Source organism: Lepisma saccharinum, chromosome 16 (assembly GCF_977018435.1).
Source record: "Lepisma saccharinum chromosome 16, izLepSacc3.1, whole genome shotgun sequence".
Lineage (NCBI taxonomy): Eukaryota > Metazoa > Arthropoda > Insecta > Zygentoma > Lepismatidae > Lepisma > Lepisma saccharinum.
The window spans coordinates 8,059,413-8,087,086 of NC_139244.1; the positions used below are offsets into that span (position 1 = coordinate 8,059,413).

Genomic DNA, 27,674 nt, shown 5'->3' on the forward strand with positions numbered 1-27,674 from the left:
ACGTATCTGTATTTACTACCTCAAGACTCTCACCTTGTTACAGGAAGAAGGAATCATCTTTACAGGGCAGCCTATTTTAACACAACTTTTACCTGTTTTATAGCTTTTAATAAAAAATTAACTCATAGTTTTAACTCTGCTGAAATCCTCCTTAAAAGCAACATGATGTGGTGAAATTCTTGAGGTATTAATACAGGTAAAACAATTGACTTTTATATGTTCACAATAAAATCATTATCTACTAAGACCATAGCAAAAAAAAATTCTGAACAACTTAAATCAATAGGTATTGTTGGCAAATGTATTAAATCTATTTACAATGTGTACACCACATTTCATCATGATTCACAAATTACAGTCTTAAAATTAATGTACATGTTTGTACAATGTGGGGGTTATCTGCTATTCTTACAGTTCTTGGCTGTCACGTCTACATTCACCCCAGCCTCTTCTGCTTGTCAGTCTTTCTTACTCTTCAGGTAGTGGTAGGTGTTTTTGGAGAACACGTAGCTCAAACCGGAGATCAGAGTGGTTGAAGCTGTCACATACCTGCAAGAATAAGTGAAACACATTTTATACTCCAGAAGTTTTACAGGATTTAAGCTCAATACTTCTTTTAGACATCATATCATGATGTGAGAACCAGATGGACGTAACCCAAATTTACAGGAGAGAGGGAATAATGTATTCCTAGAAATATGTCTGACTCTAAAAAGAAGTCAGTAGACTGGAGATACGCAACTCCACTTTTCAGCTAGGGATTACATGTGGAGATATGCCAATCTGATCCAAATAAATCTCTTCAGAGAAGGCACGTTAAATAAAACTTAAAACTGCATTTTTGGAGTTACGTTCCTCTGGATCTCATGTGACGATATATAATTCTAACTTTGTATTTAGACGTCATATAAGGAAAAAGTTCCTCCTGCACACTGCAACATGCCCTGAAGGCATATGAAGCAACATGGAGGTGAAGTGATCAGCAGCATGCTCTGGCCACCTTAACATCTCCTCATCAGGTATTAATAGAGGCTAGGTTATCTCCAGAGCTGCTCCATCTAGGGACTTCACCAGAAAATTTTCTACCTGAAGTCAACCACCCCAGGTCTCATGTGGTCCTATAATAAGACTTAATAACAACAAAAGAAGCAAGTCATATACAAGTATTAAGCAAGGGAATTTTCCTGAAGAGGAGGTAAATTGTACCCTGATGGTAATGATGTGTTAATATTATAATTTGACACACATGGTATTTTACAAAAATAAATATACACAAAAGATCCTACCACAAGACAGACACACAAAAAAATGTAAACACAATTTAACAAACACTAATTCTTTATTGTGTGTTAGTATTGAACTAAATTACATATCAGAGGTTTAATACAAGCTTTCTGCATCTGTTCACAGGTTTAATACAATCATCCTGCACCTTCATGTTAAGTTACTTGAGGTGTTCAAAATGGCTGCCGTTAGCGGCCAGACACATACCACAACGGCGAATGGTTGCTTAAACAACGTTGGTCAATGTCCACAACGGCGAATGGTTGCTTAAACAACGTTGGTCAATGTGTCCACGGGGATTTCTGCACATGCTGCTGAAATTTCTTCACGAAGGGCATCCAGCGTAGGTGGTTCCCTGCAATACACAACATCCTTCAAGGTGTTAAATCTGGTGAACGTGGTGGGAACTCAAATGCACCTATTCGTCGTATCGAGTGTCCTGGCAGATTCTTGTGTGGAAAAGCCCGCACACCTTGGTGGTAGTGTGGGGGTGCCCCGTCTTGTTGGTAGAAAAACTCACTGTTTCCATTAAGTTCGTGTGTAGCTGGCAAAATTAATGTGCGTAGCATTTCCAGATACCTGGCACCAGTAACTGTACCTTCAAAGAAGAAGGGTGCTATTAAACCCCTAGATGACAGTCCACACCAGACAGTCACCCCCGGGAGATTGACTGCCTTGTTGACATGAACATGAGGATTTTCTGGTGCCCAGTAAACACAATTATGACGATTCACTGTACTGTTTAGTTTGAATTGGGCCTCATCAGACCACACAATCATCGTCAAAATCTTCACCCTCACCTGCCATACGCTGAAACCATTCGCAGAACTCCATGCGGCGATCAGGATCATCCTCATTTAATGTGTGCATTAATCTTGGTATGTATAATTTCCACTTGGAGGCTTTCAGAATGCGTAGTCACTTGCACTGCTAACCCCTGTCTCACGAGCACACTGTGTAGCAGACTTCTGAGGCGACGGTGCAAACTTTTCTAAGACCATAGCCGAAGAAGCAGGACTTGTAGCTGTACGAGGTCTTGCTGATTTTCCCTTGTGCACATCACAAATAGTACCATACGTCTCAAACTAATCACAAAGTCCTTTCATTATCAAGTATGTTGGATGGAGATTGTGTTGCAAACTCACGCCCCCACACACACTGAACTTCAGCGACATTTTCAAACTTGAACCACCACTTTAGAATTAGCTTCCGTTCCCCAAACGTCAGGCGTGCAGCAGCCATTTTCATTTACTATCATACGTCACGTGTTAGTCAAGAGAGCGATATGGGTACCGACATATGTTGACAAAACACCATACTACATGTTTCGCAGATAATTCAATGCAACTCTAAAAACAATACGCAGATACCATCTCAGTTAAAGAATGTATACATTTTTTGACGGACACTGTATGTCATGAGAACTCACCACATGGTCTGCAGGGCAGGGTGGTCCACAAACGAAAACACAGGAGCTGCAAGGGTCGTAGCTAGCAAGACTAGCTGGACTGCCGTGTTCACTTTGCTTACGAAAGTCGGAGCCAACTGGACAGTTGCATGGGTCACATCGAAGTATCTGCTGAGAGTCCTCTGTGGAAAAACAAATCACATACATACAGTGGAATTCTAATTTTATTATCTCTGTTATTACACTTTTCCATGTAATACATTCATTCTTTGAAGCTTCAAAGAAGAAACCTTTTTGTAAAATTTTCCCAGATTTTACATTTTTCGTGCATTGTAAACATTTACACCTTGGTCCTCTGACAACATAAATGAAAGGTTCTACTGAAGTCATGAGTGGACAAAACTTAAAATAATTCAGGCATCAGACTCTTTTATTCAGAAGCGAGCATTTTTTCCCACAAGTATTGGCTAGGAAGGCCATGAATCCAACTAAGATAACACTACACATTTCAAAATTATTAATTTATTAATTAATACAAGACTGGATTAAAAGTAAATTAATTCTAGCGCTGGAGAAGCCCTCCTAAAGACAACTCTACTAGTAACATCATGAATAAGTATGCAATACATTCTAATATATGGCCCACTCTATCATATCACTGCAGATTTTAGAATTCAGCTAACAATGCAAAAATTTATAATGGCATGTATATTATTCTGATTTAGTGATACACATGATACAGTATGACAATAAAATTAATACATTCTCATAATAACATTTGAAATTGGTTAGGCTAAGTTCAGAGTTCCACATTTGTGCAAAAGTTATAATAATTTTGGTCATATGATTGTTCAAAATGTATTCATATAATGCAATTAAGTGTCTGAAATTACTATTTAAAACTAATTTTATTAAATATGATGTTCAAAACAGCCAATTCATATATCATGACAAAATTATTAAATTGTGCAATATTTTGAATTCATATTCATAACAGTTATTTTTTACTGACAATTTGAAAAACAAATATCTTCAATCATATGTGTTCTTTCAGACTAGCAAGAGAAGATACACTCAAATTTATAATTAATTTTATTAAAATTGTGTACATTTGCATAGACATCAAGGTTTATATACATAGGTCAACTCTTTAAAATTGTTCAATGTATAATATGATGTCATTCTTGACATGTTGTATCAACATTCAAAAAATGGTAATTGTAATCACTAGATAAGTATATTGTGATATATATGGCAAAATAGGTGCAACAGAGCAAATATGTACATTTACGGCTAGAATGTACAATATAGAGAAAGTCTCCAATTTCGTTAATTTTCGGTATACTAACTAATTTTGGCCTCCTAATCACTAATCTGTTGTAAAAAACCGGGGGTCACGTCTGGAAATTCTACATTTTGATGAAAAATTGTTTGTTAGCACCAAAAACCATCCACGGGTAGCCCCACAAACCATTGACGTTAGCCCCAGAAACCATCCACAGGTAGCCCCACAAACCATTCATGTTAGCCCCAAAAACCATCCACGGGTAGCCCCACGAACCATTAACACAAGGTTAGGTTAGGCCTGTTAGGTTAGGTTCCATTAGCACTCATTTCACCCCTAAATTCATCGAATAAATAGGGATCGTACTAGAATTGAACATCATAAATCATTTTCTTGTAAAACAACGGCGTGGTTAGACACAATGACAGGATATTACATTTTTGTTCTTAAAACTACGCATATACACCTATATATATAAAAATTCAATCGGCCTTTTTTCAAATTTTCATACGTGACCCCCGGTTTCTTTCAACAGATTCGTGATTAGGAGGTCAAAATTAGTTAGTATACCGAAAATTAACACAATTGGAGACTTTCTCTATATTGTAAATTCGCTCCACATTTACTTTACAAACATTCAAGCTGTTAAGCACTTATTGATAAAAATATTTAAAAAAAACAATTGAATATAACACATGCTAAAAATCTTTCTTGAACTAGTTTCTCTGATACTAGTTGTCTGTGACTTTTGAATAATCTCATGATGTATGGAGGAAAAGTAAAAATGTGGCTATTGGTGAAGGATTGATATTTGTATAACTCTTGATATTTTGAAAGATTATACTTTGCAAGTTAATCTTTAGTAGTTTGTTTAAACTATATAGAGACATTTTTGCTCATAACAGAATCTTGAAAATGCTTTTATAATGGCATAATCTTTAAAAAGATTTGGAACTTGTGAAAAGTGTCAAGCACGAAATTATTATCTGCTTGCATCTGCATTATCAAGCTAGTAGATGAATAATGCATTACCTCACATGGATGTTTTGAGAAATAAGACTCAAAGTGAGAAAAATATCTTCTGCATTTTGGATGCGAATTAACCATATGTGGAGTTTTAAAAATTGAAGAATGGAAGCCATCTTGTAAATCTGGTTGAAGAAATTGACATATTGAGTATACTCAGATGTAGAACTAATGCATGCTAAAATATAAGGAAAAGACTTACTCTACCTCAAAAGGAGATAATAAAGAAATATTGTCTTCATATAAATAACATTTATATCTTATAAATGTTCTTGTTAACAAATGCATAATTTGATTCTGTTGTAACTTTTGTTTTTCCTTGTTTTTTATCAATATAATTTGCATAAAAATGATTACAATTGTTTGAACATAAACGCTATTCCTCAGCATATGTAAGCTGGTATTCCTTTTCAACATATATATGTAGCTTCCTACTGTGCTATAACATTAATTTGAATTCTGATAGGTATATACATAAAACGATGTGCTAATCAAGACTTCATATTTAACCGAGGGCATTTATCAAAGTGATTGATTAGCGAGATAGATTAACTGAATTGTCTTCTCGATATTTAGTCTCACTGTCTGTATCTCACTTCTCTTTTCATTTATCGTAATAACAGACAAACAAAACATTAAGAAACACATACTGTAAAGTAAAAAAGAAAAGTAAAGTGTGCCCCTGTGCCTTGCACCACCCCATGAAGGCGTATAAGGGGTGTGGAGTTAGGGCCCTACACTTTCTTCATCACAGCCAAAGGCAGGGGTGACGTGATCAGCACCATGCCCCTGGCCACCTTTACCCTCAGGAATTTCCTCCAGGTACCCACTTTGTAAAATGCTGGGTGGGAGCCGGAGCCACTTTAACAGGTGGAAAAATCCCGGTTCTCCCCCGTTAGGTTTCTTGCATGGCAGTCAGACGCCCTAACAGAACTAACACATACTGTACTCACTATATTAAAAAAAGCATGGAAACTTCCATTAACGAACTTGCTGTAAGGGAGGCGATTAGAAATTAGTTTTCAGATGAGTCAGTACAGCTAAATCTATTTGTTCAAAGGTAGTGATGTTGCTAACAATAGTAATATTTGAAGTCAAGTTGAGAAAGACACTAGATCAGTCTTTGAAGTAGGAAACTGTGGGTATGCTTGAAATTTTTTGCACCTCTACAATTTTTATGCTTACAAAATTCAATCTACACTAAATGTACAGCATGTTTATCGTAAGTGGTTATACGGTATTATAGTTTATATGTCCATACTGTTTCAAGATGGTTATAATTAAAATTACCAGCCAGTATATACTCATACTATGAGAGAATAAAATCTAAGAGACTGTATCCAGACACAATATATTAGTATTGTTCTCCCCTTAGCAGAGAAAAATATTTAAATAGTTTTTGGAACACAATTTAACACTGGTATGTTATTTACAACCTCTACACCGCAAGGTAGAAGAGGATGGATTAAGTAAGTAAGTAAAATGTTATTTACAAATACAAAGATAGAAATAAATCTTCACTTACAGGTGCAGGAAGAGACTTGTACCGGATGTAAAACCCCGCAGCTACAAGGACGGCATCTCTGGCAACTATGAGGCCTGTGAGAGGAACTGGAAAAGAAAAATAATATTCTGTAATCAACATTTTGCCTCCATTATATATAGTGTAAAATAAATACAGTATGTAACATTGTTATTGTACAAATAGAATTTCCGAGGGAAAATGTCATATCTACTAGTAAATATAATCATTTTCATATGTACCTGGAAATTAATGTTAATGAAGGTTTCACCAAAAAATATCAATAAAAATGTTATGTTCAAAGTGTATAAACAGAGCATATAATTTCTGTGAAAAGATAAAAACATGCTGTTTCATGCAACATTGTTATTTGTACAGGCAAGAGTTTCAATCTTACTCGCATACAGCGCCACCGCTATTCGGGCAATTTTGTGCAGTCTGCAACTTCGTAACAAGTTTTAACATGCAGGCCCGCTCCCCATCAAACGGAATGCTGGTGTAGGTATTATTGTAGGCCTATCGTCTATCTATCAGCATGTTCGAAATGGGCAAGGTGAAGGAACTTAATTCCAATCTGAAGGATGTTATTATAAATTTGTCCCTTAGACGTTATTCGTTACGAACAATTGAACAAACAGCCAATAAATCACACTCCACAGTTCAATCCATAGTAAACAAATTTAGAGAGGAATTTTGGGATAGTGTCATATGGTCAGACGAGTCCAAGATTACTATATATGGGTCAGATGGGATAAATAGGGTCTGGAGCAAATAAAGACAATGATCACATTAACACAGTTCCAACAGTTAAACACGGTGGTGGGTCATTAATGATTTGGGGCTGTATGTCGTCCAAAGATGTTGGTACCATCCAGTTTATTGATGGTATCATGGATGCATGTCTATTTGGATATATTGAAGAACAATGTAAAGCAGAGTGCCCAAAAAATGGACATGCCGCCTATCTACAGATTCCAACAAGACAATGACAGTAAGCATAAGGTGCGAGTTAACATGAATTGGCTAATATGCAATGTGCTCAAACTACTACAAACACCAGCTCAAAGTCCAGACTTAAATCCCATTGAGAATTTATGGGCAATTTTGAAGAGGCGAGTCCATAAAGCAGGCGTCAAGTCCAAACAAGAGTTGAAAACTGTTGTGCAAGCCGAGTGGAATAAAATAAGCTCTGAAACATGTCGTAAACTGGTTAATTCTATTAAGAACAGGTGTCAAGCAGTAATTAAACCCAAAGGATGCGCATCAAAGTATTAGAACTGTCAGTCAATTTGCTCTGAATATACTTTTTTCTTTCATATTATTAAGTGTATGAATATAAAAGTTGTACAAAAATGGCATGTTTCTCTTTCTGTTTCATTTAATTTATTATTGTCATTGGTTATACAGAATTTGGGTAAGATTTTATGTTCGTAATGATATTAGTTATTGAATTGTAAAGAAACAATTTCAAAAGAATGTATTTCCTTTCAGATACTAAAGCATTTTCTTTGAAAATCTGTGTGTACGAATAAGAATGTTACATACTGTATTTCTACTAACAACACACTTGAAAGATGAAAATGCAAGAGGATGTTAGGAAAATATGTAAAACCTGATTAACTGCAGTGTTAAAATCACGTGGCTTCTTCAGGAGTTAAGACAAGAATAGTCAAAGTTTAAAACATAGGAAGGTAAGATGAGTTTTAAAATTTTTCTATTCTTGTCTTAACTCCTGAAGAAGCCACATGATGTGGCCAAAGCTTGAGGAACTGAAAAAAGTAAGTACATGCCTAAACTGGACTCCAGCTTCTTAGTGAAATGATGGCACGTGGTGGACATTTTGCCTTGTCTGCAATTATGTCTGAATCACTAAGACAAGGATCCAAAATGAAAATTGGCTACTTTTGGCCAATCGCAAAGATGAGGATGAGTGGCGATCAGAAATTGATGAAGGGACACTCACAAAGCCTGGCCCAAGCTGGGATTCCAACCCGAGACCCCTGGTGTAACATGGTGTGCTAACCACTCTGCCATGTAGATTAGCTGCATAAGCTTTAATATAATAAGCACAGGATTATTACTTTTGCTTTATACACAGGCGTGATTAAGGTGATTACATGTAGTGTGGCCATGGGAAACAGAACGAAGGTTACAATGAAGCAGTCTCATTATATAGATTTTTAATAATTAAATAATTTAAATAATAACCATGCTTTTAAATGCAATGGAGAATCAAATGAAAACAAATTTATTTTTGTTTCTTATATAGTAGATTTCTGTATGTAGGGTTGCACAAGTTTGCTGCACTTCAGCAGACCTACTCCTGATCTACATATATGTTCAACTTTGAGTAAGTGCCTGTATACCTTAAGAAGAATAAGTCTTTGGGGTCCACGTGCAGTCTCACCTATGAGTCACTGCGAAGGCTTTTCCACCCATCTGCCGACAAATTTCTGTAAGTTTTAGGCTGACAGAGGGCAAGCATTCACACTTCACTGGTGCAAGTGTGCATAGGAGACACCATCTTTAAAATAACTAAACTGGCATTTTGAAGCTCACTTGATAAGTGCAGCCTTGAGGTAGTTTCATAAATAACAGTTGATACCTCACGTAAATTTGAGCTGTATGCAGTCTCAATATAAATTACAATTTTACTTACGTTTCTTGCGAGTATAATACGTTTTCTTCAATTACGAACTTTCGAGAGATAACTTCTCTCTTCTTCAGGTTTCGGTGTTTTATAAGCAATTCATAAAGTCATAGCTTCGTCAAAATATTTCTTCCATAATCATCAGGATTAAGGGTTAGGTGAAATGCGAGCGGGGAAAAAGTATAGGATGATCGATTATGCACTGAAAATTTACGTCCTTTAAAGCCATGGTTTACCAAAGTTAAAACCTATAATACAAACTTATTTGTCCTCCTGCATGAATTTTTAAAAACTAAAAACCTTTAAAAGTCTAAAAACCGTTCACTATTTCACAGTCAAGTTATCTGCAACGAGCTTCCCTTGCGAATGTGGAAGCAGTCGAACCGGCTGTCTTTTGTTCATAATTTCTCCCCTCCTGATTACGTCATATCTAGTTCAAAATCTTGCTCTTTCGAAGCCTCGCGCCTGAAGAAGAGAGAAGTTATCTCTCGAAACTTCGTAATTGAAGAAAACGTATTATACTCGCAAAAAACGTAAGTAAAATTGTAATTTATATTGTTAATCTTGTGAGTAATTTGCACATAGTAAATATGAACGTGTATGCAGTCTGCCCTACAATTTTTATTGGAATTTTAAGGTTCTCATTTGACTCGTGTAATATTTCAGAAACATCAGCTATGTTTGCATCAGACCAAAGCAACAAGAGTCCTTCCAATCCGTGAAAAAGCATGCAAAATCAACAGATCGAGGTGACATGGTCCAGTCTCAGTAACACATACGCAACATATGAAGCTGTGTGCACAACATACAATTTCAATCATACCTGGAATAAGGCCAACATAAGTTAGGCAGATGAAAAGTGTTCCCACAAGGATTTTATCAGCCATGGGATCCAGAAAACTTCCCATTTTCGATGACTGGTTTTCGAAGTTTCTTGCTATCCAACCATCCAACTAGAAAATTTAAAATGTAATAATTACCATAGATTCTCTATCACTGTTACAAGTAAGAACTATATGACCAGAAAAATGTAAGGGAGAACAAAATAATGAGTTCAGATTTGGACAACAGCTGTATAATAATTTATATTTCAATCAGGGTTGTCAACATGTCCAGTGAGGTTACTATAGTTATTTTCTAACCATTGCATAAATGTACACAATTAATTTAATTCCAATATTGGGGCAATTTTTCTTAATATTTCTCAATAAAATTTGATGATTTTAAGGGGATGCAAATTACTTTCTTGAAACCTACATTCAAATACATTTCTATGTGTATTGCCCTAGTCTTCCTCTATAAACAGTAAAAAAAAAAACATTCCACGATCAGAAATTAGATCCCTATTTATGAAAAGAACAAATATATCTATTTAAAAGACAGGGTGTTTCAAAGTACGTGTAACCCAACTTTCATCAAGAATAACATGAAACCATGCATCATAATTACACCAGGTTCTCTGCATCTTCGAGTCTTGCCACTTGGTATATGTTTTGTTAAAAAATACCTACATTCTGAACTTATTCCATACACAGAGGTCCAGAAATTAATTAAGGAGGCAAGTCAGAGAGAATTATTTTCAAGACAGGAAAAAGATTATTATTATTTGCAGGATTACAATTCAAAGTGTTGTGACTCATACCATGCTAATCTGTGGCAAGTTACTAATAATGCTCATGTGGAATATCTTAGGGGTTTGGAACTAACAATATTATTGGTGAAGTGAAAAGAGGCATATACTCTGAGTTACCAACACTACAAGTTCAAAATTTTGATTGACACAGGAAACATGGACCCAAGTGCTGATCACACAACTGCATGGAAAATTATAAATAACAATTTTAATATAATAAATGTCACATCATGAAGTTTGTAACCCTGTATTTTGCATAGTTTACTTGGCTTCTTCAGGGTTATATTATGAACAGGAACATTACACCCTGAAACTGCAGCAAAAAGTAGGTATCCATTAGGAAGGTTAAAATCACTGTAGTGCTACATGTAAAATGTGAAGGTTAACACATTCTCTGCCAGGTCGGTCATAATGACTGAAACTGGTGCACACCCATCGCACCATGTTGCTCATTATGACCGAAACATGTGGCTTGACTTTGTTGTTCCTAGGGTGGCGTCGGTCACAAGTATAACAATGATGAGCATACGGCATGACTGACAAGGTGTGGGGAGTCAAGTGCACATAATAGTGTTTGGCTCTTCTATTTTGTACAGGAAAAAAGCAGAACTTTTCGAATTTGCAAAATAAAGTTCAATAACCACTTTGGTGCAAGAGGAATGAATTGGTGAAACCACCCTGGCAGAGAACGTGTTATTCCTATGGAAGTTGTGGCCTAACTTTTATTATGTTAAGACATTGCCACATGGAGTGAACCAAGTTTTAAATATCTTAATTTGGCAGTAAATTTCGATACACCTGGCAACACTACTTAGATTATGCTGGTGAGCAAGGTGTTGCCAGAAGTCTTCTGCAATACCACAACTGTTTGAATGGAGTGTAGGAAAGACAAACCAGAGTAGCCAGGTGCAATTAAGAATCTTTCGGAGGTGACATTTCAAGACAAAATTACGATTGTGGTTGTATGGTCAGTGCTTGGGTAACTGTTGCCTGAATCTACCGTCAAAATTCTGGACTGTCAGTGTTGCCAACCAATATTATGAGCCACTATAATATTACTTTTTCACTTTGCCCATAAAATTGCCATTTCCAAACCCATTTAGTGCTGAACATGACTATCAGTTGCAAACCACAGATTAGCATGGCACCAATCTGATTTCTATTCTGCCCCAAAATTGGCATTGTAAAAAATGATTTGAGCCACTAATTAATTCCTAGGTTTCCCTTATTTAATAAACTGGATACCAAAGTACTTTCTAAAATTTTGCAATAGAAGCTTCATAATGCAGAAAACCTTATGTGAATATCTATCCTAGTATTAACATTATAAGGGATTAAAGTCAGGGGTCCGTGACTTTCAAAACAAGATGAAGTTACCAGATAAAAAAACAAAAAACATACTATATTATATGTGACAACAATAATTTGCATACCATATCAGTGACACCAGCAAATGCAAAAATTCCCAGTGCCAAGTCAAAATCTGTGTGGAGAATAAGGTAGCCCACGTACGGAGTGAGAAGCATCCGAGTCACGCACAGTATATTCGGAATAGTCAGGACATTTTCTCTCTGAAATTGAAAAATATAAATACAACAGACCTTGATTTATTTTGTCTGTTTATCATACTTATATATTTATGTCTGCATTCTACAAGAACAAATACAAAATACTCGACATGGAAAAGTAAAATTCAGATCTTTAAAAGTTTCACACCTGCACTACCAGGAAATAGAATGGCACGTATTATTCAGAACTCATCTTAAAATTAAAATACAGAAATAAGAGACAATTGATACTGTCCAATTTAGTTTGTACAAGGTAAAAGGTAAAGTGTTCCCCTGTGCATAGCACCACGCCATGAAGGCGTATAGGGGGTGTGGGGGTAACGCCCCACACTTTCTTGATCCGGTCGTGAGTGGGGGTGATGTGATCAGCATCACGCCCCTGACCGCCTTTACCCCCCAGGGTTTCCCCCAGGTACCCATGTTATTCGACGCTGGGTGGGCGCCGGGGCCGCTTTCACCGTTAGAAAAGTTCCCGGATTTGAACCGGCCGGGGATCGAACCCGGGACCTTGAGCATGGTAGTCAGACGCGTTACCGACTGAGCCACCGCGGCCTTTTAGTTTGTACAGGGTGTGGCAAAAAGATCTGATGGTTTGTAAGTAAAAATAACGAACATATTAAACAACATTTGTACATGGTTATGTATTCAAGAGATTGGGGTACATGTACCATTTAACAGGCAGTAAAAAAAAATGTTTACAACAAAGGCTTAGGTTTTGAAGTTGTATTTCTACTTACAAACCATCAGATCTTTTTGCCGCACCCTGTATCATGTTAATCAGCCAGCAACTGAATACTGCCTAAGTATCATAAGTAAAAAAAAAATTCTGAAAGATCTTCCACTGTTATCTAACACAAGCCAAATTAACCTGTAAGTGATTGACAGTGCTATTGTGATCATTCCAACATCATTCTTAAAAGCCAACTTTCTTACAGCTACGTGTGCCACAGAGCAAATCTAGAAAAAATTCAACCTTGATGATCAAAAGTATATATCAGTGAAGAGCAATGTGCTGTACATTTTTTATAAAGGACATCTTTAGATCATAAACTAAAAACACTTTACATGTTACGTTTCTATCTAATCAGTTTAGTTTAGTTCTCCGTCTGAAGAAGACCCTGATATAGGGTGGAAACGTAACGTGCCAAGTGTCATTAGTTTACAATAAAACTGCCTTGGTCAGCACCTGTAGTGTGTTTATATGGAAACAAGGCTCAATAGTACAGTAAAACCTCGTTAATCTGAACTATTGGAGGGGATAAGTTGACCGGTTTAACGAAAGTCCGGATTAACTGAAATAACCTAAAAGAACAGTACAAAGTGGATTAAAACTCCATTTATAGCAACAAAACAAGTTTATTATGGTGCATTTAAAGGGCATAGGGCTAAATACACTATACAGCACAGTAGACTCACGATTATACGAGCTAATTGGGACAGAGATTACCTTGGATACGGAAAAACTTGGATAATACAGAGATAATGTGCTAATAGGTCGTAAATGACGAAACAACACTTAAAACTGTATAGTAATTATTTATTACTAGTACAACATAAATGAGAAGATTACTTTTTCCGCTTAGAATAGGCCTACACAGACTTAAAAACCACCGTAACAATCGGATACACTGACAATGCAACGAACACGTGCAGCGCCGACAGTGACTTGACTCAATAAACAAACAGGGTGTGTGTTATGAAGCACGATGTTTTCCAACCACTCCCTCGGTTAATCGCGAGCCTACTGTACAGTACAGTCTGCGGGTAAACAGAATTTCATCAGTGGTTGACTGCCTTTTTCTTTGGGAAGTTCTCTTGTTGAATTCTAGCCACATTTAAAACCTTGCATTTTTCTTTTATTTTTTCTTTTGCATGTCCGGATTAATGAGGTTTTACTATATTACCATCTTATGATTGCAAATATACAATACATGTGTTTCTAAACACTAACATTTGTGTGTAAAAACATTACCTCGTGAAATACTATTCCACAAACTTTGATTGAGAACATCCAGATTCATATGTTGTCAATTGTGTCAGTCTGTTACCAATTTATTTTTATGTAGTGTTGGAAGAACACATTGGAAGAAATTTTGCTATGTAAAAAGAAAGATTGGTTACTATTTGTAAATGTCCTGGGTTATATTCTTCATGAATCATATACAAATAAATAAAATATAATAAAGTGTCAGTCTGTTACCTCTGGAATTGCTCTATAACAAATAATGATAGAAAAGTCATACTCATTGGATTATCCAACAGGATGATTCCATAAAACGTGGTCCTACTCCACACAAATAACAAATGAATTAATATGGACATTATTACTGTTTTAATTGCATTAAGGTTTAGATGTTTGTGAATGCATATAATTTGCATATTTCACCAATAAAAGTTACTAGCATCTGCAACCTATATGCTTCAGAAGTCAAAATTTTGTGTATTTTTAAAGCGTCAGACACATAACACACTTTTGTTAATGCTTTTTTCGCATTTAACCTATGCCAGTTTGTTTTATATTCATTCATCAGCAGACACCACAAAATACTTCATAATTCTATGAAATCAGTTCATTATCAATATTTTAATCCAATCTCATATCTAGCACCTGAAATTTTGTGTGTAAAATGTCACACGTGTAACACTGGAATGCCCCAAAATCAGTTTTCACCGTTTCAATTGATACATGAATTCAGACCTATTCTGGGTATCATTAAACCTCTTTTTATGTTTATCAATAGTGGTGCATACCTCAATTATTCCTTCCATCCTTTCCTTCATTTTCTCCTTCGCTTCTTTAAAGTCTTTCAGGACAGTCCGTCCAGTTCGCTTAATCCTCTCTTCAGTCTGCCGCAACCTCTCCGTCCTCTGCTGCAACATGTCTCCCAACAAATGCTTCTTCTTCACTTGCGACTGTGTCCCCGTCTCCTCATTGTCACTGCTAAACATCCGACGGCATCTTATGTGGATAAAGTTGGACGAGCCACGCTCTATCAACCTCAACCTCTGCAGGCTGCAAGCATGCACGATGTACCTGTTCATTCTGCAGTAAGCTAGGAACTCACTCGACACGGTCTTCATGATGACACACACTTCACTGGGGTGGCGGAAAGGTTTCGAGGCAATAGGCGTCGGGAGCCACCAGTGTGTCTGCCATCTCATCACACTGTTCCTTCCTTCGAGGGAGGTCAACTCTGTGGCAAACATGCACATCCCTCTTGCAAGTCTCAACAGACCAGATTTTGATCTGAGAGTGGACATTTTATTGTAGAAGATGAACATACGGGCAGTCCACTATTAACACCACCAAACTGCAAGAAATTAGCAACTGAAGCCATTAGATATAATCTAGGACACCATAATAATGAATTTGGTGCAGATGTGGACGTTGCAGCATAAGTAATCGAGATTTAAATTCTGGTTCAACTTCCCCGTGCATAATACTCCCATACGCTTACCTGAATAGGTTAGGTTATGTTGCTACATGTCTAGTGTCAGAGTGTCTGACTGCCACACAGGAGACCCGGGTTGGATTCCCAGGGTGGGTGATCTACGGTTTGAATTTTTCTGGCCTTGTCCCTGCATAAAGTGGCTCTAGAGCTCACCCAGCCTCAAATCAATGGATACCTGGGTGCAACCCTCAGAGGTAAAGGTGGCTGAAGCTGGTGCTGATCACATCACCTCCAAAATGGCAGAGATCGAGAATGTGTGGGGCACCCTCAAAACCCCATAAATGTGCCTCCATGACACACTGCCATATGATGCAAGAGCAACTTTACCTTTAGGTTAGGTTTGAATGTTCATTTTCACAGGAAAAAAAAACAACTTATGCATGAATGTTTTTATTTTTTTGTAATTTCAAAAGGTGAAAATTAAATTCTAAAAACTTTAAACTTACTTCCATATTCATTCCCAATATACCATTCACTGGTAAAAAATCATTGCTCAATTGGTTTGATTGGATTTTTGGTATTTAGCATACCCTTTCTGCCACTTTTGGCTAATCACAGCAATGAGAATGAGTGATGATATGGTGAAATTGATGAAGGGACATTCACGACAACTATCAATGTCCAGGCTGGGATTCGAACCCGGGACCCCTGGTGTCGTAGTGTCCTGTACTAACCACTCAGCCATGGAGGTTGGGCATTGCACAATTGGAACTCATACTAGGCTACATGCATACTTGGGACTTTCACCAGGTGGTGTGACTATCAGTTTGAGCTATTTTCGGAGCTAATTTACAATACCGGAAGTATCTTCAATTCCTTTCAAATTCGGCATACTCACTAATTTTGGCCTCGTAATCACGAATCTGCGGTTAAAATTTGCCGGTCAGGTCTAGAAATTGCAAAATAAGTCGAAAAAAGTGGGTCCGTGAACGGAATAAACACACTTGATTTATGAAGAAAACAACTATTTTTGGCAATGATTAGCGTTTCAAAACTATGTTTATGATGACCCTTAATTTTTACTATGCTTGCCTAACCTAACCTTACCGTGAATGGTTCGTGGGGCAAACCTGTTTTCCACCTTTACGCAAGATGCCATTTTCTCACATGCAAATCAACGCTCTCACTTATTGCACAACACTTGAGCAACGTTGGTAGCAAGACTGTTGTGCGGAAAGGAAGATGTCTTCATATAGTTTCCATGTTACTGTATGGAGAATCATAGTGGTAATTGACAAGGTTATTTTTCAATTTCTAGACGTAACCGCCAATTTTTAACTGCAGATTCGCGATTACGAGGCCAAAATTAGTGAGTATGCCGAATTTGAAAGCAATTGGAGATACTTCCGGTATTGTAAATTCATACCGTATTTTCACCAGCATTTTTTATTTAAGTACATATGTTGTTATATTTCACATATTGTGAAAGCACAAAATGGGAAAATAAAGATGAGTATTATTTTTATTATAGAGAGCAATTAACCAAACTATGGCACCTACACACAATACTGTGATAATTTCTGCCTGATTAATTTTTTCAAAAGAGAATGTGAATGTCTTGTAAAAGAAATCCAAACTTTGACAAATCATGAGACCCAGTGAAAATAGCACAAAAGGTAGCTATATCACCTGATGATGATAATCACTCTGATTCTTTAATTATGAATTAATCATGGTACGAATGCATTTTTACGTTATTTAATTTCTATTTATGTTACCACATACTTCAGAGGCTTACTGATTACGTACTGCATGCTTTCTGGCGAATGATTTCCCCTTCTCTACTTCTACATGTGTAGCTATTTGTCTGCTAATAGCGACTGCTTACTTTTATCTTGGATATAGACTGCTGCTACTATTACGTCAAATGACACAAAGTGTGAAGGGGAATTATGTCCTTAAATACTTGTTGTAAGATTAGATGGATACGTTTAGGGGTCTTAGCTTCAAAATAATGTACATAAAAGCTTCCAACTGATCACATAATATCTGGTCTCAAGCATGAAATAGCCTTTGAGCCCTGTTGAAAATATACCAGTTCTCAGTGTCTGAGATGAAGGTATACCAAAAAAATGGGTGCACGCTGCGGGTGTTCAAGAAGCTACTTGAATCTGGTGAATAATACTTAGTGAAGCTGTGCTAATTAGTTTCTCCAAGTTTCAAATTTCCTTCTAAAATAGTTTCCAGTATTTTAGAACACTTTCTAAACTTCGTGTAGAGACAGACCTTAGTAAAACTGTGAAATGTGATTTTTCCCATTCTGAAGCTCATGCAACTGTGCGAGTACTTTATACGTGACAATTGTTACACTTTTGTTGGTTATGTCAGATATCTTGAGATAAGGTGTAGGTATATCCGTCGCACATCCATTAAGAGAAGCAATATAGACATTATATATTGACCCTTGCACAAGATAACCCCAAACTTTCTGGATGCAATAAAGCCTTGCAAGAGCACTTCACACTTTAGTGAATCTAGACTGCATTCTGGAGTAATTTATGAATGATTCATTTGTCGTATTATGAGCTTTCTTTCGTAATAGGCAATATTGAACCAATACAAGGGGGAAAGTACAAATGCCGCGTTCAGTTTTTACAGTACTTGAATTTACCTCTGTAAGTCAGCCTCAGCTTATTTTAATACACTCCTCGGTACTATAACGAGGCATGTTTATTATTTCTGACGAATCCGATGCTTATCTGAAACTCAAAACTAGTTGAACAGGTGCACAAACATAACCGGGATTATCATTTATCATGTGTTCTGCAAGAAACATGGATGCGGCCAGTCATGCATCAGCGTTGCCTGATCCTTCGCAGGTACAAAAACACAATCTTCAGGTTGAATATGAAGTATGAATATTAAATAATTCGAGTACTTGAGAATAATAATAATAACAAAGATCAGATCACGAATAATCATAAGGAATGAACTGTGCTCTTAAAATTGTCGTACTGGCTGTAAGATCGGTCTAGCGATCAAGTTTATTTTATTCTGGATAAGAACTGTTTTATCATTGAAATCATAGATTTAAATATTATTTCAACACGGCGAAGTGAAGAGCTACATTCAATACAACCGTCACGTTCACAGCATTATGAACAAGCAGTAAGTTTTTGACGAATTTGTAATATATTCTCTTGGCCCATTTCGTCGACAACACTGACTGGGCTGCAGACGACAAACGAAATTCCTTGCAGACGCAAACGTGGACAGTCTGCACCAGTGTCAACATATGGTAAAGAAATAGCTGAATATCACGCGAAATGGGTTTTGCTGATGAGGTAAATACGCACATTTCGATTTACTATTTAATTTATTATAGCACATTCCATTATGTAACTTTTATTTTGCAGCAGATCTTACGTGTATGATTTTCCCTCCGTCAGAAATTTACGACAAACGTGTGTTTTGTAAACATAGCTTTATATTATGTACTGTTTGTATTAAATCTATGTGCATTTACAGAAAATATGAAAGCTGTTGTGCAGTTTTTCTATGTTCCACAATCATATAAGCGTAACGTTAGTTCCCAGCATAATTATAGTTGAAGGCACGTCTGACGTTTCTGAGATATATCTAATCAAGAGCCGTGATAAAATCGAAATTACATCGTTCGTATCACTATCATGTGCACAGATTCTGTTATCATGAGATAGTACTTTGGTAATTGAATGCTGAAAATTGTTTTCACCTTCATGTATTTATTGCAATGACAAGTATATGCGTTTTCTAATTAAGAACACCTAATTAAAGCATAGACATATGAAAGCGTGTGTTTTAGTTGCGAACGCAGCTAGTTTATTCCTCCGCTAGGAAGAAATGTTAATTAGGGATAATTAATTTTTCATTTATTCCTGCCACAGTGCCACGTCTATGATGACCATAAATAAATCGAACTTAGATTTGAAAAAGGAAAATAAATTCTCAGGGTAAGCAGGACTGATATGCAATTTTAAAAAATGGAGGATTTGAACCACTGTATTGTGACCCGATGGGTATCGAACCCGGGCCCCGATAGATTTGATGAGGTTTTCCACACCTTTTTTTTTATTTTCAGGCATCTTCGAACGAATTTGAGTCCGACCCCACACAAAATAACGGAACCAACTTTGAAGCGGAAAAATCTCCGATAAATGTGACGGAAAGTTCCTGTGTGTAACGATAGGAAATTTTTCCGAGATGTGAATGACTGAGGATGCAAGAGAAAACAAACTTTCATTACTTCTGTGGGTTCCAAAAATTGTAGTCTATAAAGCAAGTACTGACAAATTATTGAAGCTCGCACAGTGCCGGTTCAAATCCGGGAACTTTTCTAACGGTGGAAGCGGCCCCGGCGCCCACCCAGCGTCGAATAACATGGGTACCGGGGGGAAACCCTGGGGGGTAAAGGCGGTCAGGGGCGTGATGCTGATCACATCACCCCCACTCACTACCGGATCAAGAAAGTGTGGGGCGTTACCCCCACACCCCCTATACGCCTTCATGGCGTGGTGCTATGCACAGGGGAACACTTTACTTTTTTTACCTTTACAGTGCAAATTATTTTGTCATTTCGCATCAGTTGCCTACTCTCCCCGCCCGCAATGTAAAGTAATGCAAAGTAAAGGTCATTTTGCCCTCGTCGCGAAAGATAGGAGTGTTCTGGTTGGCCAAGAAGAAGCACGTGATATATCCAGCGCTCCTGTAAGTGGATGGGAACACTCACGTGATATGCTTGCAGACAACAGCCCGCGCAGTGTAGATCCTTGTAACACAATAAATATCGAGATTACGTAATACACTTTATTGAAGTTTCAAAATATGAAGAAAGAAAAAAAGGGTACTTAATAATTATTCTAGAAATTGACATCCCATAACTTTTCTGCCATGAGCAGATTAATGGGAACGAATGCCCTATGATGATAAAACATCAATTAACATAAGAGTAAATGGAGATACATTAACATACATTAATAAGGGCTGTGTATTTATGTTTAAAAATAAAGGACATATGGTAAAGCAGCAGAAGATCCAATCTGAAATCAGAACAAGAGTTACAGATGATTGGCCACTTTTAGGAACAGAATATGAACAAAATTTTCTTTTCTACTAAATTTTGAGCTCTTAGTAAATTAGAAATTATGTTATTTGATGTTTTTCTAATTACGGTTGTATATTTTTCAGTGTTCCATTTCTGAAAAAGAGGAGCCATTGTATGATCCTAGGATTCTCCAACGCCTTGATCTGAAGAAGGCCTTTGCTACTTTTGAACCTGCAATCTCTATTCAAGATCCAGGGGATGGTCTCTTGGTGAGGCCTCTGTGTGCAGGGGATTATGAAAAAGGTACATTGGTTTCCCCTCTTTCAGCACAAATTATTGGATAGTGCAGTTCAAGAGTTGGTAATGAATTAAGCGATAGGAAAATCATATCAAGTGTAAAGGAGTGAACAAACTGTACAAGTTACATATTTTACATAGAATTTGCTGCAAAGTTCCATGGTATGTTTAAAATACATTAGCATATGAACTGTTCATCTTATTTGATAGAGCAACTGCACAGAAAGCTTGTACAAAATCTATTGAAAATTTTCAACCTTCAATTGGCTGGTTATCAATAATTCTATTTATAACAATTCAATATCCTCTGATACTAATGTATTACTATCAGCTTAGCTCTAACTTCCGTTATTGTATAATTGATTCTGGTTGGAAAGTATGAGAATTTGAAAATCTAAATTTTTTTTTAAATTTCTATGACAGGTTTGACATGATGAAGTAACAGACAGAAAAGACAGAAAAATTAACTTTTCTGCAGCATTTAGCTAATAAATCTCAGAATTACACAATCACTGTAGATTTGTTATCACTAATAAAGAAAACCCTTATGTATCTGTTTGCTTGCAAAAAAAAAGTGTAGTGAAATTGCAACATTTTTTTCAGGTTTTCTTCAGCTCCTGTCACAGCTCACTGCTGTTGGTGATATATCTGAAGAACTATTTCTTAGTAAGTGTCTTTTTTTATTGATTTTTGCTAGTAAAGATCAGTCAGGTTGCTCATACAGTTAATCTTGCGAAAACCAGATGGACGTAACTTCAATTTTATCATATTTACAGGAGAGATAAAAATGTATTCTAAGGAATATGTCTGACTAAAAAAAATATCAGTAAACTGGAGATATTTGACAACTTCACGACTAATGAGAAAAGATGGAGATACGTCGATCTGACTCCTAATAGCTCTTCAGAGGAGATAAGTTTAACCAAGTTGGAAACTGCATGGAGTTACATTCCTCTGGTTCTCATATGACAATATATACCATTATATATGCATATATAATATATATATGCCATTTTACGGGAACAACAAGATGAAACAAACAATTTTATATTATTTAGTGCTTGTGTGTACTACTTTCACACTACCTCAATAGAAGTATGTATGTTGTTTTTTTATACTGTTACATCTCACTAGCATGGACGTCCACAGGATTTTTTCCAGAGAGGGCCAAACAAGGCACATTTCCCTCAATAATATTGTTGTTCCCTCAAAAAACATTGCTTAAATTTGAATTTATCATACTCATGCAATAATTAACACATATTATTGTGGCTGAAATGAAATTATATGTATGAAATATATAATTTTTGGTTGACTTTCATTTTCCAGGAGGGGCATGCCCCCCTCCCTTCCAAATGCCCAGCTCACTAGGTATTATCATAGAAAACCAGTGCTGGTTTCTGAAAGCAAACAAAGCTAATGAAATGAGAAGGCAGGAAGAGTAATGTTGGGATTAAACTAAATGTCCCAGAGTGAGTATAAATTTTAATGTCCCCTGGGATTAACTTTCCCTGCCCAACAAATCCTGGCTATTTACTTGAATAACATTGAGTGAAGTATTTGAGAGTTCAATTGTCATAATTATTAATGCTGGCTTCATATTCACGAGCATAACTGCTAAGATGATTAAAAATCTCTATTTTGCGTTCAGTAGAAGAATTCTGCTTAGTCAAAATTCATTTATAGGCAGAAAAGTCTCGAACTGTTATTATCTGCACTAACAATACTACTCTCTTTGCAGAGCGCTTCAATGAAATGAAGTCATGCCCAGGCACTTACTATGTCACTGTTGTGGAAGACAGGAACAAGAAAAAGATTGTTGGAGCTGCATCTCTTGTTGTAGAACAAAAATTTATCCATGGTTGTGCTGTGGTGAGTTGCTTCTTTAAATGTATAATTTATCACACGTAATTTGTTGGGTGTTGAGGGCAGTGATTAAAAGAAATAAAGTACAGTTGAACATGGGTTATACGTATGTCAAGGTGAAGAGAAAATAATGTGTATAACTGAGAATTACGTACAAATCAGATTTAGATACCATGTCATATTATTAAAATACTATAATTGTATCTATTTTGAGGAACAAAAAACAGTATAATACAGGTTGTTTCTGTCATAAAGCTTGCTAAATTAAAGAAATCTAAAAGTTTGAATTTTAAATACAATACATTTGCACTTTATTAGTGAACACTTATACCGAACCCAATTTTCAAAAAATCATCTAAGTGTGGTGTAAGTGATGCCTAAATCTACAGTTATTTTAGTTTTAGTTCTATGTGGATTAGCGTCCACTTCCCATATACATTTTAGTTTTAGCGTCAAGTGTGCAACTTTTCCTCTTTCCGTTCTCCATGGCCGACCAGTAGCAGCTAAAAACAGTCACTTCTGTGACATTGTTGTAGCTTGGTTACGTACAAATCAACTGTATTTCATGAAAATTAGCACGTGTAACACAGAATTACGTATAAATGCATTACGTACAAATAAGGTTTAATCAGCACATTCTGAAATTATATTTTGTCGGGACCTGTGGTAATTTACGTATAAAACAGAATAACTCAGAACTGAGTTATGTAGTAGAGTAGATCCACATGGTCCAAAACTCATTCGAAATTCCAAATTCAAAACTACAAAATATCAGTTTCTGTATACAAGAGCCAATTTGAAGAATATCCATACATAGTTTGCAAGATTGATCGAGTTTATTTTACATTGCTTTTCTGCCACTTTTGACTACTTGCAAAGATGAGGATGAGTGATGGTAAAATGAAATTAACGAAGGGACACTGAACACATACCCAGGCTGGAATTTGAACCCAGGACAATGCTGACCACTCTGCCATGGAGGTTGGTATAGTTTGCAAGCGGATGTATTTTCAGTATATAATTCTTGCATGCAGTTTCTGGAATAAAATTATGATTCTTAAATCATTAGATGCACTTGCCATAAAGAGATCAGTTACAGATTTCTCTCTTTTGTTCTTGCAGAGAGGTCGTCTTGAGGACGTGGTAGTTAGTGACGAGTATCGTGGAAAACAGCTGGGAAAGCTGTAAGTATATTTCAATTCAGTGCTTTCATGCATAAAATGCAATAGAAATAATTGTTCCTAACATTTTGATTGTAACAGTTAATTGCAAATTTGAAATTCTTTGAATATAAATTTATAATCTCTCAGAATTTAATCATGGATCCTACAGTACATGTTGCATGATTCCTTGGTTTAGTTTCTATCACTTATTTCATTGCACATATCTTACTGTTTTATTCGACATATGGAGCAATAGCACTTCCTTCATCCTCTGATGAATATTAATATTCTTTATAGAACATTTAAAAAAAAATACAAGATGAAATATTTATAATAGGTTCTAATGACATTTTGTCATAGTTCCCTAACACTTTTCTCAAACCAAAAATATCCAGATAGACTCTTCCACATGGCTCGTTAAGAAAGTATAACTCATTATGTCTTTGCCCCAGCTCTCATTATTTGAATCCCCCTCAATACATTTGGATTGCGAGGACCTCCCTGATGGCGCAGTGGTAGCGTCGTCACCTTGTAATCAAGTGGTCCCGGGTTCAATACCCGGAGGCACATAGTGGTTCAGATCCCACTTTAAGCTGTAGGTCCAGTCCCGATTAGCCTTACTGTGCATAAAGTGGACTTAAAACACCAAATCAATCAATTTGGATTGCGAAAATCTTAAGAAATTAGGGTATATTAGATGTTCTTCCTACCAACACTGCATGACAAATGGAAGGCTTTAAACTGCTCTACTCAAGGATGCACGTTTCACCACACCACCTACCAAGATGTAGATGTGGGGCCAAATTTAAATCTTCTAAATGTTTCTGCCCCACCCTGTACTATATCCAAAATCTGGCAGTTGGGAGGAGTAATTGCTTCCCCCTGCATCATGAGAATTATCTCCTATTGGACACGCCACCACTGTAACCAAGAATTTTCCATGAAACTTGTTGAGTTACTTACTCTACTGACTCTCTTAAGATTTTTTTTTTAGTTTTGTAAGTCCATTTTATGCACAGAAAGGCTGATCAGGACTGGAACTTCAGTTTGAAGTGGGATCCGAACCACTATGTGCCTCCATTAAGTCTCATGCCATGCATGCAATATGTAAATGAAATTTGAGAGTTCTTTTGTAGCAACTCTGTATATAACCTGGACCACCATCTGAATCAGTTAAATTTCCCGGTATAAAAGAAAGCATACTATAAACTTTCTTTTTTGTACATTCCAGCATTATTTCCACAATTAATCTACTAGCGCAGGAACTTAAATGCTACAAGATAACTTTGGACTGTAACGACCAGATGGTATCTTTCTATAAGAAACTAGGATACATTTTGGAGCCGGGAAAAGCCAACTACATGACCATCAGGTTCTCATCTTGAGAGAGAGTGCGAGAAAGAAAAGGTTTGCTCAAACTACAAAGCAGTTTGTTTCGTTGGAGGACATTTAATAATTCTGGTGCTGGGAAAAAGTCCACTAAACGAACTGAGTATGTTTCTCATGATGGTTTTAATGAGTGCAACTGCTTCTGGCTGTGAGTGTACTTCCAGACACAATATCAGGGACAAATATGTATTTTTACAATCTGTATTAAAAAAATGACAGTATTGCATTTTTAAATGTACGAGGTGATGGAAATTATAGATATTATTTCCGGGCTGAGGTGTAGCTATTCTACTTATGTTTATATTGTGAATAAACAGTAAGGAAATGTATTATAATACGTATATGTATTTATTAATGTATTAATAAACATTTCAGTATTATGGTTTTCTATCATTCTGAAGTTGTGGTTCTACATTACAAACTGTTATTTTAATACAAGGTATTAAAATAATGTCAATAATATGTATTCACTCATAAAATTTTTAGTAGTGAAATTGTAAGGCTAATGGATTGGACCCTGGAAAATTGCAAATTTTTTTTTATGAAAACAAGTCTATAAATTTGTAAAATATGTACATGCAATCATGTAGTGGTATTGGAAAGTATCAGTTCTATTTTATTTACTGATATCAGCTGATAATTTTCTGGTGTTTTTGGGCTCGCATGGGGTCCACTAAAATGCCACACAACACTTTTGTGGAGTATGATTATCCTGGAAGTTGTGCAAAATTCAAAGTTTCAATTTATTTTGCACCAAGGTTGGGTGAAAAACTATATTTTGTGATTACAAAACAGGTATTTTCTTATTATAATAAACTGATTAATATAACTGGAGTGGAATAATCACCTACTAATACTGATCAATATTTTGAACAATTTTTAATTATTACAATTTTGAAGCAATGGTATTGGTTAAGCAATAATTTTTACTAAAGAGTGTAAATAAATATGTATGAAAAAATATACACATCCAGTGTCATTGCTGGAGGAAAAGGTGCTAAAACTCTCCACAAAACAATTCTCACCTCTTCTCAACTTCACTAAATTTTTGGTGGCAATGTCACAGTCATCCTGAGCTAAGATCCTCACTGCTGGAAAAGTAAATAAAACTTTTTGATTGCATTAGCTTAATTCCATGTTCTCTATACAAAATAAAAGTTCACTATAGAACAAACGAAACAAATGTTAAACTTACCTTCAACATATTTGCTCATCCATTGTTTCCTATTGGGATCTTCAAGCCAGAGGTATATACATGCTATAGGTCCACCATCATATTTGATTTATTGATTGTTGATTTATTGATTTAGTTTATTTTACTTCGCGTTTTTGTGCCTCTTGGCTAATTTGCGAAGATGGGGATGAGTGATGAAATGATGAAATTGATGAATGGACATTCACAAACAACCAAGCCCGACCGGGATTCGAACCCGGGACCCTTGGCATCACAGCGCTATGTGCTAACCACTTGGCCACAGGGTCGGGCACCGTCATATTTGAAACCCTGGGATGGAAGCATTGGTACTTGTGCCACTAGTTTGTCATGGGAGTGGCAATGGTGTTGTTTAACAGTGCCAGAGTGAACAGTGGGGGTGAAAGAAAGAGGGGGAGAAGCTTATACGTAGTTTGCATATTTTCCAAGGTTCTACATATCTTGGCACTGGTATATCAAGCTTCTGTTGTATTCTGTGGAAAATCGGCAGGATTGTTTTTTTTTTTTGTTTTTTTTTCTTGGCCACTTGTAAATGATGCACAATTGAATCTTGTTTTGAGAAAGAACCTTTGTAGGTTGTGCTTAAATTTACAAATAAAGGTATTCTACCAATCTGATATAAAATTAAAAATGGGCCATGAAGAACCTGAATGTATCTAACCAGGTGATTGGAATAGGTTTTGTCTTAGAAAAAGACAGTGTACGTCAACTGTTGTACAGAATGGGAAAATACCTGTCATTAAAAAGTAAAAGCATGGTAGAATTTTGCATTAAATTTCAGGCTACTTATAGAAATATCAGCTAGGTAAAATTACCAGCACTTTATGAATGTGCCTCTATTTGCTGAAACCGATAGTACCAATTAATATGTTCCATCCCTAAAAAAATTACCAAC

The 27,674-nt window shown here is 36.3% G+C and overlaps 2 protein-coding genes across 2 annotated transcripts; one reads left to right on the top strand and one right to left on the bottom strand.

Annotated features, from left to right (window-relative positions):
• Positions 1-256: 256 nt before the first annotated feature.
• On the bottom strand, positions 257-18,599 carry LOC145999875 (cardiolipin synthase (CMP-forming)-like). The gene is made up of 7 exons (XM_083137144.1): positions 18,440-18,599; positions 15,128-15,687; positions 12,242-12,379; positions 9,999-10,128; positions 6,529-6,614; positions 2,714-2,874; positions 257-549 (listed from the first exon to the last, which is right to left on the bottom strand). The coding sequence occupies exons 2-7, from the start codon at positions 15,656-15,658 to the stop codon at positions 459-461; spliced, it is 1,137 nt and encodes a 378-aa protein (XP_082993270.1). The 5' UTR covers positions 15,659-15,687; positions 18,440-18,599; the 3' UTR covers positions 257-458.
• A 430-nt stretch (positions 18,600-19,029) lies between these two features.
• Positions 19,030-25,924, top strand: LOC145999876 (putative glucosamine 6-phosphate N-acetyltransferase). Its single transcript, XM_083137146.1, has 6 exons — positions 19,030-19,112; positions 20,995-21,154; positions 21,752-21,814; positions 22,890-23,020; positions 24,137-24,198; positions 25,409-25,924. The coding sequence occupies exons 1-6, from the start codon at positions 19,095-19,097 to the stop codon at positions 25,560-25,562; spliced, it is 588 nt and encodes a 195-aa protein (XP_082993272.1). The 5' UTR covers positions 19,030-19,094; the 3' UTR covers positions 25,563-25,924.
• Positions 25,925-27,674: the final 1,750 nt, after the last annotated feature.

Coding starts and splice junctions, on each gene's coding strand:
- LOC145999875 (XM_083137144.1), bottom strand. CDS start 15,658: ATGTTCATCTTCTACAATAAAATGTCCACTCTCAGATCAAAATCTGGT. Junction 12,380..15,127: donor GGATGGAAGGAATAATTGAG/GTATGCACCACT, acceptor TTTCAATTTCAG/AGAGAAAATGTCCTGACTAT. Junction 2,875..6,528: donor ACAAGTCTCTTCCTGCACCT/GTAAGTGAAGAT, acceptor GTTTTTCCACAG/AGGACTCTCAGCAGATACTT.
- LOC145999876 (XM_083137146.1), top strand. Junction 23,021..24,136: donor TTATCCATGGTTGTGCTGTG/GTGAGTTGCTTC, acceptor TTGTTCTTGCAG/AGAGGTCGTCTTGAGGACGT. Junction 24,199..25,408: donor GGAAAACAGCTGGGAAAGCT/GTAAGTATATTT, acceptor TGTACATTCCAG/CATTATTTCCACAATTAATC.